This window comes from Camelus ferus, chromosome 7 (genome assembly GCF_009834535.1).
Source record: "Camelus ferus isolate YT-003-E chromosome 7, BCGSAC_Cfer_1.0, whole genome shotgun sequence".
NCBI lineage: Eukaryota > Metazoa > Chordata > Mammalia > Artiodactyla > Camelidae > Camelus > Camelus ferus.
In genome coordinates, this window is record NC_045702.1 from 46,507,478 (window position 1) to 46,527,009 (window position 19,532).

The 19,532-nt window shown below is 32.4% G+C and overlaps 1 protein-coding gene across 1 annotated transcript in view; it reads left to right on the plus strand.

The window, feature by feature from the left end:
• The window catches only part of FAM126A (family with sequence similarity 126 member A), a 65,957-nt gene that overhangs the window by 31,134 nt on the left and 15,291 nt on the right, over positions 1-19,532 (plus strand). Inside the window, 9 exon segments of the mRNA XM_006179203.2 lie at positions 3,312-3,413; positions 6,522-6,701; positions 7,552-7,632; positions 8,144-8,259; positions 8,647-8,742; positions 10,964-11,063; positions 11,065-11,081; positions 14,067-14,154; positions 14,674-14,833. Coding sequence (XP_006179265.1) covers positions 3,312-3,413; positions 6,522-6,701; positions 7,552-7,632; positions 8,144-8,259; positions 8,647-8,742; positions 10,964-11,063; positions 11,065-11,081; positions 14,067-14,154; positions 14,674-14,833 — 940 coding nt within the window.

The following is a 19,532-nucleotide window of genomic DNA, read 5'->3' on the forward strand; positions in this document are numbered from 1 at the left end:
GTCAGGCAGAATCAGCAGCATATTAAAAGTAATAGAAGATAGGAAAGTGCATGAGAATAAATCTCTTAAGTATATTTTTTTAAATTAGAGTATTTTGTCTTAAAATGTTTTGTGATATTAATTACATATTTTGGTTTAAATACATGCAAAAGAATGTCTAGGGATTATTTATCTATCTATCTGTGCCTCTGCTTGGTTGTTTAATTTAATAACCATGGTACTGGTAAGATCAAGGTCATCATGACTGATAAAGTAAATGGTACAAAGTACATGGGGCTGAGAAGTCAGAAACCCTTTAGTCTAATCCTAACTTTTCCTGTGGGTGGTTTTATGATGTTGGACAAATCACATAACTTCTTTGGGTCTCAGTATCCTCATCAGAAAAACTGAAGTCAGTAGTCTATGAAGATGATTTTAGCTCTACACTGTTCTGTGGTTACAGTCTGAATTCCCAACCTCATAAACTCACTCAGCATTCTCTCAAATGCACAGAGAGAACATAATTTGCTTTGTGCAAATCTTTTTTTTTTTTTTTTTTTTTTTGGTGTCTTTGGAAAACTAGTATCTACTCTAGCTATGGGCCCTCATTTGTATTCTCTTAGTGTACCAATAATGGGACTTCATTATTTTAAGATTTAATGAATAGTTAATTCAATCTCTATCTTTTCAAAGATGTATTTGTAAAATATTATCTTTCAGATTGTATTGTGTTTTTTGTAATGTTATGTGTAGATTTATCCAGCAGATTTTTAGGCTTCTATTTTTTTCATTTTTCTGGTAGTCACTGAATCTCAATATGTGACTCTAAATCTAGTCTTATGCATAACACTGTTGAACAGAGTTGTTTTATTTATTGGTTCTCTACCCATCTGCCCATCTTCATTAATTGTCTTCCACTCAACCCATATTACTTCCTTACATTTTATAAAAGCCATCTGTTAAATGATACTTTAGTATAAAGCATCTGTCTTCTTCAAATTTTGCCAAGACTAATTTCCTAACATAATTTCCCATTATTACTTATTTTGTCTCCAGTTCTGCCTTCTGAAAAGTGAGAAAGCTTAGCTGGTATTTAAGAAGGGCAGTACCTTTGGACTAGTACAGTGCAAAAAATTTAAAGGTTTGCTGTAACAGTATTTAAATCCATAGCTTTTTTAGATCTTAAGATTTTCAAAGCACTGTTCATAACACAGAAATTATATTTCCTCCCCTTCTAAAAGACAAAAGTAACTTTTCCCACATTCACAAAATGAAATAATGACAGAATTGTGATAAAATATAATAGTTTACTAATTTTTAGGAGACTCTTCATCTCATTTAGCAGTAGTAGCCTAGGCCCAGGGTATTTTCTAGAACTTGTCTTTTCAGAAAAGAGTTGTCTTCCGTCTAGCTGCCTTTGGCTGTTTCACATAAAATATTTTACTTTGTGAGTGTTAATTGGTACATAAACTGAAAATTGTAATTCACATTTTTAATGAATTTCCAGTTTTAGCCTAGCTATTGTATGTAATAATCTTTCTATTCACTAATTTTTTTAATATTTATATTTCAATTCACTTAATTTAAAATTTTATGTTTAGATGCACATACATACACATATATATATAAAATAATGTGTTTTACATATATAGTTTAGATTCATTTGCATTCAGGCAATTAGAAATCTGTTATTTATTTGTCTATTATTCCCTTTTATATAAATATATTAAGTTACCCTTGATCAAATAACAGAAATGGAATGTTGCCTGGAGATCTTTTGTTACATGCTTTTGAAATACTAAAGAAAGCCCTAATCTCCTCTTTATGTAAGCAGTTGCAGAGAAACTCTCCCCACCCTGAGAATGGTGGAAGGTACCCAGATAGTTCACATTTGCTTGCAATTCTGGTAAACAAAACCTACCTTATTAAATTAAAAAAAGAATCTATTCACTTATATATCCTAAGGTGAAATGCGACCTATTTTAAAACAATCTACCAAAGTGTGAACAGTGACAGTACTTATTTCTTATTTTGTTCATCTGTAATAAATGTCCTCAGCTAGGGTTTGAGTATGAGGCTTTGTGCTGAATGCTGTGGAAGGAGAGACAATAAGGTAGTTCTTGCCCTCAAAAAATTCACAGTAGAGTAAGAATGAATCAAATATCCTTATTATAAAAATTTATGCTGTTTAATTTTTATATGTCTATTGATGCACACATACACCTATATACAATAACTATAACCCATTTAAAATCATGAAATATTAAGATATGGGACATGTAAGAAACAGTGTATATCTCAGAATGACTGTTAGTGAGATCTTGAGACATTATATCTACTGCAGGATTAGTTGGTTGATTGACTGATTGAAAGAAATAATTTTCATGGGGTAAAAATACTTGAGAGACAGAAGTTGTTAAGGAAGGGGTATATTCTAGAAGGCTAGGTTTTTATCATTTGTTATAATGAAGTGTTTTTTTTGTTTGTTTGTTTGTTTGTTTCAGATTTCCCTACTACTTTGCCCAAAACCAGTCTGACTTACTCCTGGAGTTTTATCTCTTCCTATTCCTCTCTGGTCATGGTGTTCTTTCTGAAAGGGTGGTTTTAGCAAGCTGTGATTAATTGTCAATATTTAAAATGGCATTAGGAAAACGAGTCTGTTGATAGTGTGGCTATCTTTTTCTCTAGTTATGAGAAGTCAAAGATTTCCCCTGAACTCTGTAAAGTAGAACAGCCTTACCTAACTTAACAGTCGTAATACGTAACTCAGTGGTTACTTTGATAGATGATCTGTGGCTTTAAGGTTTGAAACATTAGATCCTTATACAACATGTTTATTAAGAAACAGGATAAAATACTGCTCATGAGATTTGTAACTCATATAATGCTACAAAAAATATATCTTTGGCTTCATAAATGGTTTATATTCTCATTTCTAATCCCAAAGTGTGATCAAAGATGGAAGTGTTGATGTTAATTTATGTCCCTATTGATGCTGAGGATTAAGTATATTTTTATTTTTACAATTGGTTTTATTTTTACAACTTTTTTTTTGTTGAGATATAATTCACATGGTAAAAAATTCACTCTTATAAGGTGAAAATACAGTAGTTTTTAGACTATTCACGATGTTGTGCCCTAGCACCAGCATCTAATCCTAGGACATTTCCATCACCCCGCAAAGAAATTCCATACCTGTCAGTTACTCCCAATTCCCCCTCCTGCCTACTCTCCCTCCCCCAATCTCTGGCAATAATTAATCTATTTTCTGTATATGAATTGTATTCTGTACCTTTCATACAATTAAAATGTATTTTTAAAAATTTGTTTAGACACTACCAGAAACATCTTTACCAAATTATGCCACAAATTTGAAAGACAAGAGTTCTTTAGTTTCATCTCTCTATAAAGTTATCCAGGAGCCACAAAGTGAGGTAAGTTCTCTCACAGTTTATTGTGCTAGTAGTATTCATTTGATTGATTTTTCATTTTTTATCGTGAAATATAACATATATAAAAGAAAAGTATATGCTTAAAGAACTGTAATATATACTATGGAGTATTTAGCTGATTACTTTTTAAAAAATTATTATTTTTTATTTTTTTGAGGGTTGGAAGTAATTAGGTTTATTTATTTATTTACTTTTAGAGGAAGTACTGGGGATTGAACCCAGGGCCTCGTGCATGCTAAGCATATGCTCTACCACTTGAGCTATATCCTCCTCCCTTAGCTGATTACCTTTAAGCAATGGGTAGAGGCATAAGAGAAAAATACTGTATGTTGAAAACATGGTAGAATAAAAAAATTATGGTAAAATAAACTCCAATATACCACCCCCAGGCCAAGAAATAGAATTATTACCATATTCCGAAAACCATCTTTGCACATGTTCTTCTTATCTATCTGTCTACCAACCTCTCTGCCTTGCTGGAGATAGCCTGTAAAAGTCTGGGCCACGGCATTCATTTATTCATTCAGCAGGTATCTGTGTCCCCTTAATAAACCAGCTGCAGTGCTAGACAATAGAAAATCAAAGAAGAGTAGCACATGGTCTTTATTCCAGAAGAGGAAAAAGGGAGAAAATAAGTAAATACATGCTTTCAAGACAATGCTTAACTGAGTCCAGATGGATATGCACATGTTTCCAGATGTGTATGTTAAAAGAACATTCCAAGCTGTAGAGCTAGCATGTGGAAGTCTGAGAAGAAGCAAGGAATTTAAGGAGTAGCAAGGAGTCATTTAAGGCATTTGAATGTCACATTTTTATTATCATTAAATTCTCATGGGATGCAGACTTCTTATTTGTGAACAAATTATTGTAGAAGTTCATTTGTAACTCAATTGTTTTAGAATTCAGAACGTATTTTAGAATGGAAAGAGTACGTGATGATTAGACCATAAAAAGATCATTTAACACATGAAAATATACTTGAGGTGCAGTTCTCTCTTAATAGTACTATGAAACCTACCCACCAAGCATAACAGTGTTTCCATGAGAAAATACATTCAAAAATTAAAAGGAGACTCTAGCAATATAGCATGTTCTAATGCTCCATTGCTTGTCTCAAGTATTTTCAGGTTAGATTAAGTCAAACTCTGGCTGTATTTCCCACATTAAATATTGTTTTATTCTTTTCTGAAAATTTTCAGGTATATTTATACAGGGGTTAAAAAGCCTTGGCTCCAGTCTGACCTTTGTGAGCTGTATGATTTTTGATTATAGTAGATAGCTCTTTGTCTTAATTTCCTTATGTAAGAAGTCTACATAAGGATAATGACATTGTACCCTAAAATGTTGTGGAAATTGAATGGGTTCATATATATGAAAGTACTTTGCAAGCTGGAAAACACTGCACAGATCCTGGTATTTATCTCTAGTGGTTTGATATGCACAATTTCATCTAATCTCATTTCAATATATAATTTCTATGTCCTTTTTGAATCTGTCTTCACTTGATTCTGCTTTCATAAAGCAAGACTTTTTAATTGTGGACTTTAAACCAATTTTAAAGGCCTTTTGGGGTGTTTTGATTAAAATTGATTATGTGTTCATGCAGGCTATTGAATAAATTTTCATAATAATTGAATAAAACCTCAAATTAAAGTTTCACAGTTTTGCAAATACTTGTTATATTATGTCAATTGATTTAATCAAAGCTTTCCCAGGTATTTGAAGATGAGGAATGTCACAACACACAGTACAAGATTACTGACACTGGTCCACAAAGAAATTTTAAAAACTCCACCCTGAAAGCTAACCATTCCACTACCAGTCTTTCTTCTACCACTCCCATCCCTATTCTTCCAAATTCCTACCCTAAAAGCTTTTCTTGCTATCTCTGAATGGGATCACTTTGCCTTTGACCCTCCAGTATCCTGTTACATTTCCCATGCCACAGTGGATACCTGTTGCCCTCTAACGACCATTTTGAGAGTGGAAAAAAATGTTCAATTGTCAGAAGTTAGATAATTTTTCAATAGGAAAAACTAGTTTCATTTAGTTGATGTTTATTGAAATGTAACTTTTGCTATACCTTGTATAAATAATACTGACTTTAATTATACCCAGTTTACTTTACATATTTAACTTTTTTAGAAATCAACACATCCACTTTAAATTTGTTTCTGTTCATTCCAATTAATGATAATAGAAAGCCTGTTTAGTAAATTGACTTAAATCTTTTGCCTAAGTTAGTGAAGTGAATGAACTATAATTTATTGAAAATATTATAGCCTGGTTGTTTGAAAAATAGCCCTGTGAGTATCTTGACAAATTTGCTGATGACTTGTGTGTGATACTCTATATGCTTTAGGATAATATGTACTTATAAGAGGTTTTTGTCTTGACTTTCTGATTTTTTAAAAACATGTCTATTTTAAAGATACAGTCAGGTCTAGTAACTGGATAATGGTGGTGGTGTGGTGGGAGAGAGAAAGATTATCAGTAACTCCAAGTCATGTTTAAAGCAAAGTGACAGCAATGTCTAGATTTTTCAGGGACAATTAACCATGGTTACAGTAGGAAATTCAATGTAGGAGTTCTGTATTGTTCAGCTACTCTACATGCAGGTCGTTACTGTCAGATGCTGTCTGATTATAAGCTCAGGAGGGCAATATGACAGTAACTACCTAGGATTCCCACTTCAACTTCTCCAAACCTGTATCCAGTCATTTATATATTGGCATGTTTTATCTGAAAGAAAGTATATTAAGGGTATTAAGGAAAAAACTTCTCACAATCTAGCCATTCTAGGAAGTTAAAAAGATATAGTATTAAAACTACAATACTACCTTAGAATTACAGAATGTTTTAAAGTTTACAAAGTGCTTCCATACACACTTATTTTGCAGTTTGGCCTTCCACTAGAGTCATAGATTTACTAAATAGCGTACCCATGAGTAGTTTGGCTTCCCTCCCCGCCTAAAGGAAACATTTGTATATTTCAGTAGTAACCAATTAGGGAAAACCTTTTATATTTCATGTATCAGTGCCATTCAAATATGGTCCAATCCTTGAATTAATATTTTGTCCTTCTTCTAGTTGCTAGAACCTGTCTGTCACCAGCTCTTTGAATTCTATCGCAGTGGAGAGGAGCAGTTGCTTCGATTTACACTGCAGTTTCTTCCAGAACTGATTTGGTGCTACCTTGCCGTCTCAGCCAGCAGAAATGTGCATAGCAGTGGATGCATTGAAGCTCTTCTTCTAGGGGTTTACAATTTGGTTTGTATTTAATGTAATCAACAAAATGTTTTCCAGCAAAAGCAAATATATAATCCTTTCAGCAAGAGAGAATACAAAATAGCAACTACTTTTTATTTTAGTAAAGCCAATACTTATTTTTCATACATCAAATGACTCATAGCTCATTCTCCCAAAAATAACTGTGTGGAGATTGAGGGCTATATGGGCATACATACAATTATGTAAATATACATTTTATGATTGATTGAAGACTAAAAATCAGACCATTTAAATTGTTTTAGGGAGGTATCTGAAAATATCGGTGTTAAATTTTAAATTTTTTAAACTTAAAATCCACTGTCTATAAATTGTCTGTGATCTTCATAAAAAGTTTTGGAGAAAAGAGCTACTCTAATATCGACCAATAAGAATTCCATAAAATCCAGACTGTCTCTAGAGTTCATGTTGTTGATTTAAGATATAGTTTACATTACTAATAGTGTTTGCATATTAAATAGTATGATATTCTAGATACTTAAGGTTTGTACTTTTTTTAAAATGGAAAAAAATTTACGGGCCATTTCTTAACATATTTCATAACTATGTTAATTCATTTAGAAAATACAACTTTTTGCATGAGAAAAAGCAATGATTATTAAGACACTACGTCTGTATTTCATCCTTAAAACTATGTCACAATTTTAAGGGGAACGTTAACTCCTAGTGTTTATGAATAATTGATAATGGATTATCATAGTTTAAGATTTTAGTTGACTTTAAAATTCCTTTCCTTGCAGATCTTTTTTTTTTAGACTAACAATTTTAATTTAGCCTTTAAATTTATGTGTAAAAAATAAATATTGTAAGATATTTTCTTTCACTTTCGTAGGAAATAGTTGACAAACAAGGACATAGCAAAGTATTGAGTTTTACAATTCCATCTTTATCCAAACCATCTGTATATCACGAAGTAAGTGACATTTTATCAAAGTAAGTTTATTGGTCCTAAGATTTGAAGTTGCTGTAAATTAGGGTCTGGTTATTGAGGCAAAAAAAAAAAATTGATCAATTTATTAGTACCTTAAAAAGTATAAAACACCACATAGAGTATTTGCTATTCTCAAAGTAAAATGAGAAAATCAAAATCATTAAAGTTTAAACTGCAATATGATTGTAAAAAATCCATTAAAAACATTCATTTTGAAATAATTTTTCTCTTCTTCTGATGGATTAGTCTAAGTTTTGTGTGTATGTGGCAGTTATGTATTTCTGGGGCAGAATTTCTGAACTTAAACTTCTATATTTCTGTGGTTTGTTTTTTAATTATTGTTGAATCTTAGAGCAGAAAATCGATTAGGTGGTCTGAATATTTTTAAGATATATGATGTCATGGCAGTCATTCTTACTGGTGTACTGGTGTGTATATTCTATTCATCTTTAAGCAGAATGGCTTTTCCTTTATTCATATTTCTTTTCTTTAGCCTTCCAGCATTGGGTCCATGGCTCTGACTGAGAGTGCACTATCCCAGCATGGTTTGTCAAAAGTTGTGTACAGTGGACCTCACCCACAAAGGGAGATGTTGACAGCACAGAATAGGTATACTGTGGAGACATAACCTGCTATGCTACCTACATTGTTTTTTTTAAGAAATTATTTTAGTGGATTTATAAATAATTTTTAATGAGTTACGTGTAGCAATTTTTTAAAGTATTGAGTCATTTTGTACAAGAGAAAAAAACATATCTTCCCAATTTGTCACTTACACTCTGCTTCAGATGTCATTTGGAATATTGAATTTTTAAGATAATTTTCACATGACGGTTACTTGGAAAGTCTTCTTTTTCCTTTCAGTTTTGTTGTTGGTTGACTATTTATTGTGTAAGACTGTTCCGTAACATAACATCTCTCCCCAGTGCCTGCTTAGTTACAGTCAACTTCCTAGAATTCTCAAGGTTTGTAAATATTCTTTTGGTTTATCTTTAGGTTTGAAGTGTTGACATTCCTTTTGTTGTGTTACAATGCTGCCTTAACCTACATGCCCAGTGTTTCTCTTCAATCACTGTGTCAAATTTGTTCAAGGTAAATTAAAATTCAAATGTTTTTAATATTGAAATATATGAATCTAGGATTGCTAGTCTGTTACATATCTGAGTTATTTTGTTTTATTTAATTGTTTGTTTAAAACACTAAATAAGTTAATATGAAGTTTCACCTAGCTGTACAGAAAGCTCCCTAAAAACACAGTGATGAGGGGAAAGCTGAATAACCTTTCAATGGAATATTTAATTAGAAAAGGATCATACTATATAATTAAAAGGATGGAACTGTTATGATCTTTTAATTTTTGGTATGTGATTGGTTTCTGTTTTGTTTGCTTTTTATCTATGTATCTATCTAGTTTAGTTAGTTATTTTTATTGTGCTCTAATTTGGTACCAAGAAATAAGTAAGAGATACTGATTTTTAAAATTTTCTTGTTAAAAAAATTTAACCAAGAGCTTGGTGAAATAAATTATGATAAACATAGTGTACATGGTCCTCTTCAAGAGATCTGAAAGGAGGCAAGAGCTAGATGGAATGAGTTTTTGTCGGTGAGTTTTAATTTTCTGCTAATACTAAACATTATATATGGCCCTCCTAAAAGGAATATACCCACCAAAACTACAAATAAGTTTTGCTAGTACATACCAAAGTCCTCTAAATTTCAGCCAGTAAATGACAGCTCTTATGTATTGTACCCAAGGATGAACACACATGTTCACTATAGATGCACAGCATCTCTTTCTTTTTTCCCACCTGTCTGCAATTACCAGCTGTTCTAGAGTATATCTTATACTAGGTCATTCCTTGTTGAAAGAACCTATAGTTGACTTTTCATGACTTATTAGGTTATTTGTAAATTTCTTTATGCCCCTTAAATCTTCTCTGACTTTCCTTCACAACTCAATTGAAATAATCTTTTCTCCAACAACTCAAGCACTAATTTTGTGTGTGGTATTCTATTGAAGAAAGTGATAGAAGATGCAGCCTTTATAAGGCTCCTAATTTCAAAAAGCAGAGGCACAAGAACAGAAAAGTGCTCATTACTGTACTGTATTACAGCAGTTCTTCCCTCTTCTCTCTTCTCTCTTCCCCCTTTCTGGTCTCCTGCCTTCTCCTTACCTTGCCTCTTCTCACTACTTAAAAAGCAGAGCAGAAAGGAAGAGGCTTTGAAACTTGTTAGTCTTATTTCATAGTCTGTATATTTTATCCAGGTGGATAGGATGTAGAACTGGACCAAGTTTTAAATATTTCTCAAATTAAAAATTAAGGAAGCCATTGTTTCCCTTTTTCTGGCTAGTTTCTACTCACTGGTCTGACGATCTGATGATGGTAGTTAATATATTTTCTTTTCTACTTTAGGTTCTGGTATATTCATAAGTAAATGTTCTCTCCAGTTAGCCCCACTGGAATTAGGCCTCCTAATCATTTTGTGGTTTGTAACTTAGAATTTTTTGACAAAAATCTCGAAAGTTTACTTTAAGTCTAAGAATGAGACAATGTCTCTCAACAGAGAATGAGAATCATGGCATAGTTTTCCTCACTTATAAATTGATATTTCAAACTTCTCCCAGAGATGTATTGACAAAATAAGCCTTCTAACAGGATTTTTATTTTAACATGGTTTGTGAATTTGGGAGTTATCTATGTGTGACCATAGCATAGGTTTAATACAGCAGTAGGGGTTAGGCCACTCAACTGCTCTTTTGTAAATTCAGGTCTTTATGTTTTGGATTTGTAAAGGGAAATCAGATACCTTCAATATACTCCTCTGATGAACAGAGGAGTCAGGCATTCATGGCATTTAGCTTTATTGATTGTTTTTGGTTTGTTCTGCATTTTATTTAAATTCAGTGAAGGATCCATAAGAAAAGAATATCCTTGAATAGAGCAATCAGCATACTGAAGAGTAAATCAGAGAATGCTTAATGATTAAAAGAAAGGAATGGAGAGAAGAGGGTAAAGAGACACCATTATCAGTTAGTGATATAGCTGGTTATCTGGTTCACTTACTGTATACTAACATACCTCTAGCTTTCTAATTTTTTTCTCTATCTCACTTAGGAAAATGTTGTGGACAAGTGTTCTGTTTGGAAACATTCTTTGTTTCATAGTTATTTGGTTTGTTAAGAGCATACCTTTCGTTTGTTAAGAGCATCTGTTGGAGAGAATATCTAGTACCTTATTGACTTATAAATGTTAAAAAATACATTACCTAAATTTTTACCATTCTACAAATATATTTATTTTGATCTTTCTAGAATCTGTGTTTGTGGATATCCTCGCCAACATGTAAGAAAATACAAAGGTGTAAGTAGCAGGGTACCTGTTTCTTCAGGATTCATGGTGCAGATGTTAACAGGGGATTTATTTTGCCTTGTAAGTTTATTTTATATACAAAGTAAACCTTTGGTCTCTTTGGAAAATTATAGTCTGTTATGTTATTGTTACTATTATAATCTTAATAATCAGTCAGCATATTTTTGTGAAAAAAATGTGACTTAATATCTTGATGATAGTTTTGTTTAAAATGTATCTTTTAGTGCTCTGAAGAATTTGTAACCAACTGAAACACTTCATCTTCTTTCTTTAAATTAAGGACAGAATGAAAATTAGCAACATCTAAATACACTCACAGTTCCTTTCTTCATTACTCTTTTTTCTTTTTTTGCTGTCATTTCCAAATAGCTTTTTTCTCCAATGAATATCTTTTTCCATTTCCAGAAATTTTAATTTTTGAAAAACATCTTAAAGCTTCTTTCATCTATTATGAATTTACTATTAATTTCTGATATTGATGCTCAGTCTTACTTGATGCCTTAGATATTAGTATTTTTCATTGAACCCTGTATTTTAACTTTGTAATTCTCTGACTATACATAGCGTACTATACTTTGTATTATATTCACTCAGTACTTTAATTTTCCCTAGTAGATTGTAAACTTCTTGACTGAAGGCAGAATTTACGATCTTTGGGCCAAATTTGTCCTGTTCCCCAGCTTTTAAAAAGTGTCATTGAAACACAGTCACATCTACTTGTTTATATGTTGCCGGTGACTGCTTTTGTGCTACAGTGACAGAGCTGAGGAGTTGTAGTGGAGGTTGTGGGGCCCACAAGCCTAAAATATTTATTATTTGACCCTTTAAGAAAAAGTTTGTTTACCCCTATGTTAGACCATTAATATTGTCCCACAGCTCTTGAATGCTCTGATCTATTTTATTTTCTCTCTGTTTTGCTTTGAAATTACTTTCAGATTAAGTAGTGTTTGTTGATCTACCTTCCTGTTCATTGATTCTTTCCTTGACTGTGTTGAGTCTAGTCTACTAATGAGCCCACTGAAGGAATTCTTCATCTCTGTCATTGTGTTTATTTCTAGATTTTTCATTTGGCTTTTTCTTATAGTTCCTATCTCTCTGCTAACATATCCATCTGTTTGTACATGTTGTCCCTGTTTTCCACTGGAGCCTTTAATATGTTAATATTAGTTGTTTTAATTTCTCTGATATCCATAACATCTGAGTCATCTCTGAATTTGGTTTTATTGTTTTTCATCTCTTGACAGTGCGTTGTTTTCTTCTTGCTTTTTGTGTCCTTGTAATATTTGATTGATCATCATTTTGCTCATGGATAGGACAGTAGAGAATGAGGTAAATATTATTTATGCCTGGAGGTGGATATGCCTCTTTTCTAGGCTGTTAGTAGAGTTATTGTAGGCAGGAGTGAACTGGGGCTGGATTTCATTGTTGCTGTGGTTACCTATATTGTATCACCTACTTCAAATTCCTTTTATGTAAACCTGGTACTTATTGCTGGAGGGTTTTTCCTCAATATTCTTACTCCATCCTCAGCTTTCAGCTTTCCCTGTGTATCTGTACCTCAGAGAGGGTCCTTCTGCATGTTCTTGCCCCTCCTCCTGCAGTAGAATGCTGTTGCATGTTCCTAGATGTGTACTAGCCTCGTTGGAGGTGGAGGGAGGGGAAGCAGTGTTCCCTGTCGTCCTGGTATGGCCTAAGTTCTAAGCAGGCCCTATGTCCCTGCATCTCGGGATAGGCAGGAGGTGGCAGTTCCTGAGTGGTCCTGCCCCTCCTCCAGTGGTAAGAGACATCTAGCCCTCCTTCTCAGCGTAGGATGATTTCCTTATCCTCCCCTACAAGTAAAGGGTTTTTTCTTTTTCTCTCCCTCACAGCCACAGTCGGTCTTACCTTTGCCCTCAGAGAAAGAGTTTGCTGCTCTTTTCCCAAAGGCTTTAAACTTTTGTTCCACTGGAAAGGATCTGGCTGGATCTTGGTGCCTTTCTTGCTCTGGTGGCCACTCTTCTCCTTCAGGCCTGCACTACCAAGAGCAGCTTTCTCTGGTCCCCCACCTGGCACTTGGTGTTTCTTATGAGTACCTGTGAGTGGTTTGTGGAGAAGAGCTTGTGAATGGGTATGATAAGCCCTCGTATCTGCTTCCAGAGTTTTTATACTCTTGTGCCAGCCCCCACGTAGCTTTTAGCAATTTGTTAAAAAGTTTAGCTGAATTCTTCTTACCTGCTTTCATTGTGGCCTGACTCTCCTCAGAGGCATCTGCCTGCCATTGGGTTTTGGGCTACTTGGTTGCCCTGTGACCTTAGCTCCTTGCTGGATTCATAAGAAGTTATGATTTTGTAGATTACCTAGCTTTATCTTATTTTTACGGTGAGAGCAATGCTCTTCTCATTTTTTAGGCCTTAGTTGCACTCTTGGATATAATTCACACTAATTAATCTTGTTGGCAGATGACCAAGCCACTCCATTTCTGTCCATTTCATCATTTAGACAATTTTTAGGAAAAGTTTGGCTGTATCTTTGAAAATTAATTTACACATGCACTTTTTTTTCCAGTCTTTCTCTGATATTTGCAGTGTATATCACATACATTACTAAATGACAATCTGAATGCAGAGAAGTAGCTACTTAGGATGCTGCAAGCCACAATAGTTGCAGATTTTCATTAAAACCTGTGGGAGTTACAGAGTAATTTGGCTATAAAGTGTTCTGAACATTATTCTAAGGTATATAATTTATTATGCTCTGACTTGCTTTGAAAGTGTAAAATACTTTGAGATTGCCTACCTTTTTTGATATCTGTTCTATAAATAGACATGTTCTTTAGAGAAGAAATGCACGTGCATAAAATTTTCTTTGCTGTTAATAGACTTTCAGATACAATTAAAAGGAATTCAAATATGTAAAAATACATTTTTAATTAGGGTGGAATGCTAAGCAGTGTGCTAATATGATCTATTATTTTCCTCTGTAAAGATAAACAGTTTCTCATTATATTTTGTTCAGTTATATATAATTAATTTAAAATAATTATACTTTCTTCATTTAATTTTATAGTTATAATGGAGAATGGGATCTAGCTCAAAAAGCATTGGATGATATTATATACAGAGCCCAGCTAGAATTATATCCAGAGCCATTGCTGGTAGGTGCCTCACTTACTTATATAAATTTTGTAATTTAAAATTTCTCAATTTAGAACTATAAATTGAGATGTAGCCATTCATAAAGCATTAATTATATGTCATTAAATACTTAGTGATTCATACTCCTGTTATAGTAGAAAAATTTTATACTTGAAAAGGTATGTATAACAAAATTTGAAAATTTCAGTAGGCTAACTTCTTACCCTGATGAATAGTCATTTTAACTTATAAGAATGTTCTCATTAACATGCTAGAGTTGCATTTATTAATTAGCTTTAGACATTTGGAAATATAATTTAATATTTTAGAATTTAAAATTTCATCACATATATTTTTAACCATAAATTTCCTTCTGAGGTCTTACTCCTTATTCTAGAAGGTTTATGTATCATCTTGTGAAATACCTTGGAGAAATTATTCTTTTTAAAAATGTGTTAAAATTTAGCATCTTGTTTTATCTAAGGGTATAATAATGCATCTGGTTAGTATCAATCTTAAACTGTATTTTCCCTTCTTAGGTTGCTAATGCAATAAAGGCTTCATTGCCTCATGGTGCCATGAAATCTAGTAAGGAGGGTACAAGGTGTATTCAAGTTGAAATCACACCAACTTCCTCTAGAATATCAAGAAATGCAGTAACTAGCATGTCAATAAGAGGTCACAGATGGAAAAGACATGGTAAGAAATAAAACACTCTTCAAATTAGAGTATTGTTAATGCTGTTCTTTTCTTCTCTGTACTTAAAGGTGCTGTAACTGAAAACTTTAGTGAATAGTATCATAGTGGCATGGAAGAAAGAGCTATTGGACCACATTTAATTTATTTTCCACGAATGTCAGGCAGTAAGGAAACAGAGCCTCTTATGATACATATATGAAAGAAAATTTATTTAAACCTTGTATTGGCTTTTAAATTTTATTTCAGTAGAGTAGCAGAGTAGGAAAATGCATCTTAAAATTATTAATGCATTTTGGGTATTCATCAGTACTTGCAAATATTCCTCAATGTTTCTGATTTTTCAACTCTTTAGTGGGTAAATTTGCATATTGATATAGAACAACTAATAAGAACTTTAACATTTTATTCTGGATTTCTTGGTAAAGAATCCCATAGTACTGACGCATCTCTAGGCACTTCTGTTTTCTAGAAGTTAATTTTCTTGCAAGATTATTTGTTTGTTTTAATATTCCTTTTTGACTGCTTCATTTTATTATTTAAAAATTCTACTGGAAGTTAATTTTATTCACCATGGCCTTCTCGATGCTTTCTATCTCTCTCCTTTCTCTTGTAACTTATAATTTTTTATTTAATTTGTTATTCTTTTTGTAACTTTCGTCCTACCTAGAATTTGTTGTGATGGCAAGAATCAGTTTAAGATAAGATTACTATCACCTTCCAAGAAGGTAACCATAGAATAGAAAGTAGAAAGCCACTTCTTTACCCCAAGCATACATAGATATTGGGGTAAAACAAAATCCATTCTCTATTTTCTTCTTCCTATAATCTGCGATGAAAACAGTAGCTCCTTTTGGTATATTTGGTTCCAGTTGTCTCCATGGCACCTATAGAGAAAAACGCAGAAGTGAGAAGAATGAGATAATTCACTGCGAAAGAGAAAGTTAATGATGAGAACAGTTGCCATTGTTCCTACTTAGGGAATCTAGGAAACAGTATGTCCCCCCAAAATGATGATGAAATTCTCCAGCTTAACCAATGATCATTTTCAATCTTTTCCTTCTTTAAAGTGATGTGACCAGTTCTTGAAAGTTCTTCAGGAAGGCATAAAAAGAAGTGGTAAATATTTGCCATCAACAAGGCAAATTATGCTCCTATTTAAAGCATACAGTCAGAGTCTAAAGATACATCAGTTTCTTCAGTGAAAATTATGCTACTGAATGGGACTAGATTACAGGCAGAAAGTCATTTCATTAGACATCACCATATTACCCTAGAGATCATTTTTCTGTTTGGGCATTAATAGGTGAAGAGAGGCACAGAGGTGATGAACCAGTTCGTATGGGTCATTGTGGCCATGATCACTGCAAAACTATCACTACAGGAAGTGCAAGAATGAATTTTAATTCCTTTCTTACTTTTCCTTCTAGCTATTTAGGAGGACAAATTGTAAATTAGGGGAAAAAATAATTGGTCCTGAGGTTAAAAATGTGAAATACTGAAGTTTAATTTTATATGTATGTGTATATGTGTGAAAGAGATTTGTGTATGTGTCCATGTCTGCATTTAACTGAATAAGATGTGTACCCTGCAATAAAATAGAACCAATTTCTGGAAATATTGTATAGCAATAAATTATCAAAATGAAAAAAGACTACTTGAATATATTGTAACTACTAGATTCCCACGTATCTTCCAGATTCCATTTTGGCTACCACTTGAAGGGTTGGCACTGTGTCTTAAGGCTACAGACTCATTACAGTAACCTTCCTTGACACCTATCTCCCTACACTTATTCAGCCTTCCCAACTCTAACACTTGGGGAACTCCCGTTTATGGTAACAGAAAAAGTCAAGGATTAGGATGTAGAAGAGAATGAACTATAAAAAGCAAGTCAGGTGCATGTAGCAGATACAGAATGTAGCTTAGTCTTGTTTGCCACTCCCCTGCACTGTGAATTCTCTTTATCCAATGGGCTCTAAAATATTCCTAGTCCAAGGTCCTTATTTATCTCTACAGGTAGGTTGCATTCTCCCTTTTTTGCGTAGTCTTGGCTTTTCAAGCCACCTACAGATTAGATGGCTATTTAGAAGTCACAATTTGAAAGTAAAATGCAATTAGAGAAGGCTCATAAATAGAATAAGGATTTTAAAAAGCATTAAGGTAAGACAAGAATGTGAGTAGATGATGACCATAACAAGAATCAAAATGAAAATTCCAGAAAGAAAAATCACTTAAAGCAGTGAAATAAATCTATTAACTTTTAAAATTAATAATAAAAGTGCAATTTTATTTTCTTAAATCTTTATTTCCTTTAAACAATAAACAGGATAGCCAAAAGGAAAGCAGAAGGTATTTCTTTATAATTATGCTTCAGTCCTATAGTCATTCTTAAGAGTTGCTTCTCTAGCTATCTTTATTATCTACCATTTTATCTAGAAGAGCCCTTTTTCTTAAATCCCTGAATGATTCTCTATAACATTCTAGTATACAATCTAAACTTATTTCCTTGTACTTTTCCATCCCTTCTCCTCTTCCGGAGCAACTCTAATTGCTTTTTTTTTTTTTTTTTTTTTTTGGTCTTTTTCCCTACCACCACTACTGTTATGACTCACTTGTCTTCCACTTAAAAAAAATTATCTATATTTGGAATGATGTGATCAACTCTCCTCCTTTCTTTTAAAATAGTTGAAATACTCGTTCCATAAAAACCCCCTAATTAAGTTATGGTTGCAAGTAATGAGTGCTTATAATTTTTGCCAACTGGTTATCTGATAAAAACCTTATCTAGTGAAACACTAATTCCTTATTACGGCCCACCGTATTTCCACTTGTGCATTTGTGAGATAATGAGCCAAATAAGTGAAAAGCATTTGGTATGCTTTGACGCACTACCTAAAGGCTGATTGTTTATTAAGAGCTATTTACTTTGTTTTATTAGCTGCACAATAATTGTATGCTTTTTTATTAGCCAGCTTGCTATTCAGATGGTCCTGTGATTGATTTACCCTTTCATTGGCTTTCCTCAATTTGAGACATTTTTAGTTTGAGTGTAGTATCAAACAAAAAAGTATATATATGTTTTATAATAGTAACAGTTAGTGATTTTTTGGTAATTTCTATAGCCCTGAAGTATAGTACTCTAACTCTATTATCTGACATTTATGTCACCATTATAGTCAGAACTTTTTAAAATGTTGTTTTAATACCTGTTGTCTTAATTCTAAATTGACATGAAAATAGAATAGATTGAACTTGTAGTGTTGTTTATATATGGTTACAACTGTTTGCAACAGCCAGTATAACAATAAAGGCAATATTTATAATCTAGATTCTTTGTATTTTGCCCTACTTTTGGTCCTGGTATATGTTAAATTATTTACTTTTATAATATTGCATTTCATTATTTTGACTTAGGAGATCCAAGAGTACAGAATTCTAAGTAGTGAAAAAGAATTGAAAATAAGAACTATATATATTTTTAAGTCTTCTAAGTTAGTAATACCAAATCAGTACCCTGAGAATTTTAGAGTATTTTATTAATTATATGGAATGTTTAAGTGAAAACTCAAACAAAATACAGTTCACAGAGATTGAATCTAAAGAAAGTAAAGTTTCATGTTGTTATAGCCGTTTTATTGCGTTTTCAGCATTGTTTCTATTTAAAGGATGCCAAGGTATTTAAATAAATATATGATTATAACAATTCAAAGAGACCTGTGATTATGCTTTAAAAAATTGACAAAAAAATGTGATTTGTTTCAATTTGCTCAGTGGTTTAGTACTAACTTACTAGATGAGAAAAAAAAACAGCATAAATATGCAATTCTTATTGGAATAGTTTATTTAAAACTGGTTATTGATTTAGAAAATGGTAATAACACTATTATATAATAACATATTGATAAAACAGAACATTACTAACTTTCTAACTGTTGAACAAATCTGAATAATTATGAGGTATATTTCAGTTAAATATTTTTAAAAAGCTATAAATATTTCAAAATGTTTAAGTTCATCTTTCTAGGTACTACAAAAGGTAAATGCCATAAATCTTGAGATGAAATATTTATTTTGTGAATCTGCTTTTATGACCTTATGAGTAAAGCATTAGAGGAAAAACAGTCTCTAATAGTTACAAAAGCATTTTGAAAAATGCAAAGAAGGTCATTTTAAACTCAAAAGTAGCAAACTTTAAAGAACGGGCTATTGGAGTTTTACATTTGCAGTTAGATATTTATAATGCTCATGTTTTTATTTAAAAGTTGTTTATACTTATTAAAGAAATTTAGAAAAATTATTTTGAGAAGATCCATTATTTTCAGACTCTAAAATGCTATTTGAGGAACAAATTTTCCTTTCCCAATATAGATGATAAAACATTTGGACCAAAAATAAGCATTTCCTTCTGATCAAACTTAGCACTGCATGAATTTTAACTGGCATTCTTGATATGGACCTTTTACTCATGGAAGACAAAGTAATATATTAGGAAATATTAGGTGACAAAGAAAAAAGACTATTAACCAAAGAGCTAAAATACAGTTGACACATGTGAACATTAGATTTAAAGAGGAAGACAGTAGTCTCAGAATCCTGGCTTAGTCAATTTTAGAAGAAAACAAAAAAATCTTAATCTACCTCTACGTAAAATAAGATAAATAATTTTCTATACAGAGAAGCAAGATATTTCAAATTACTT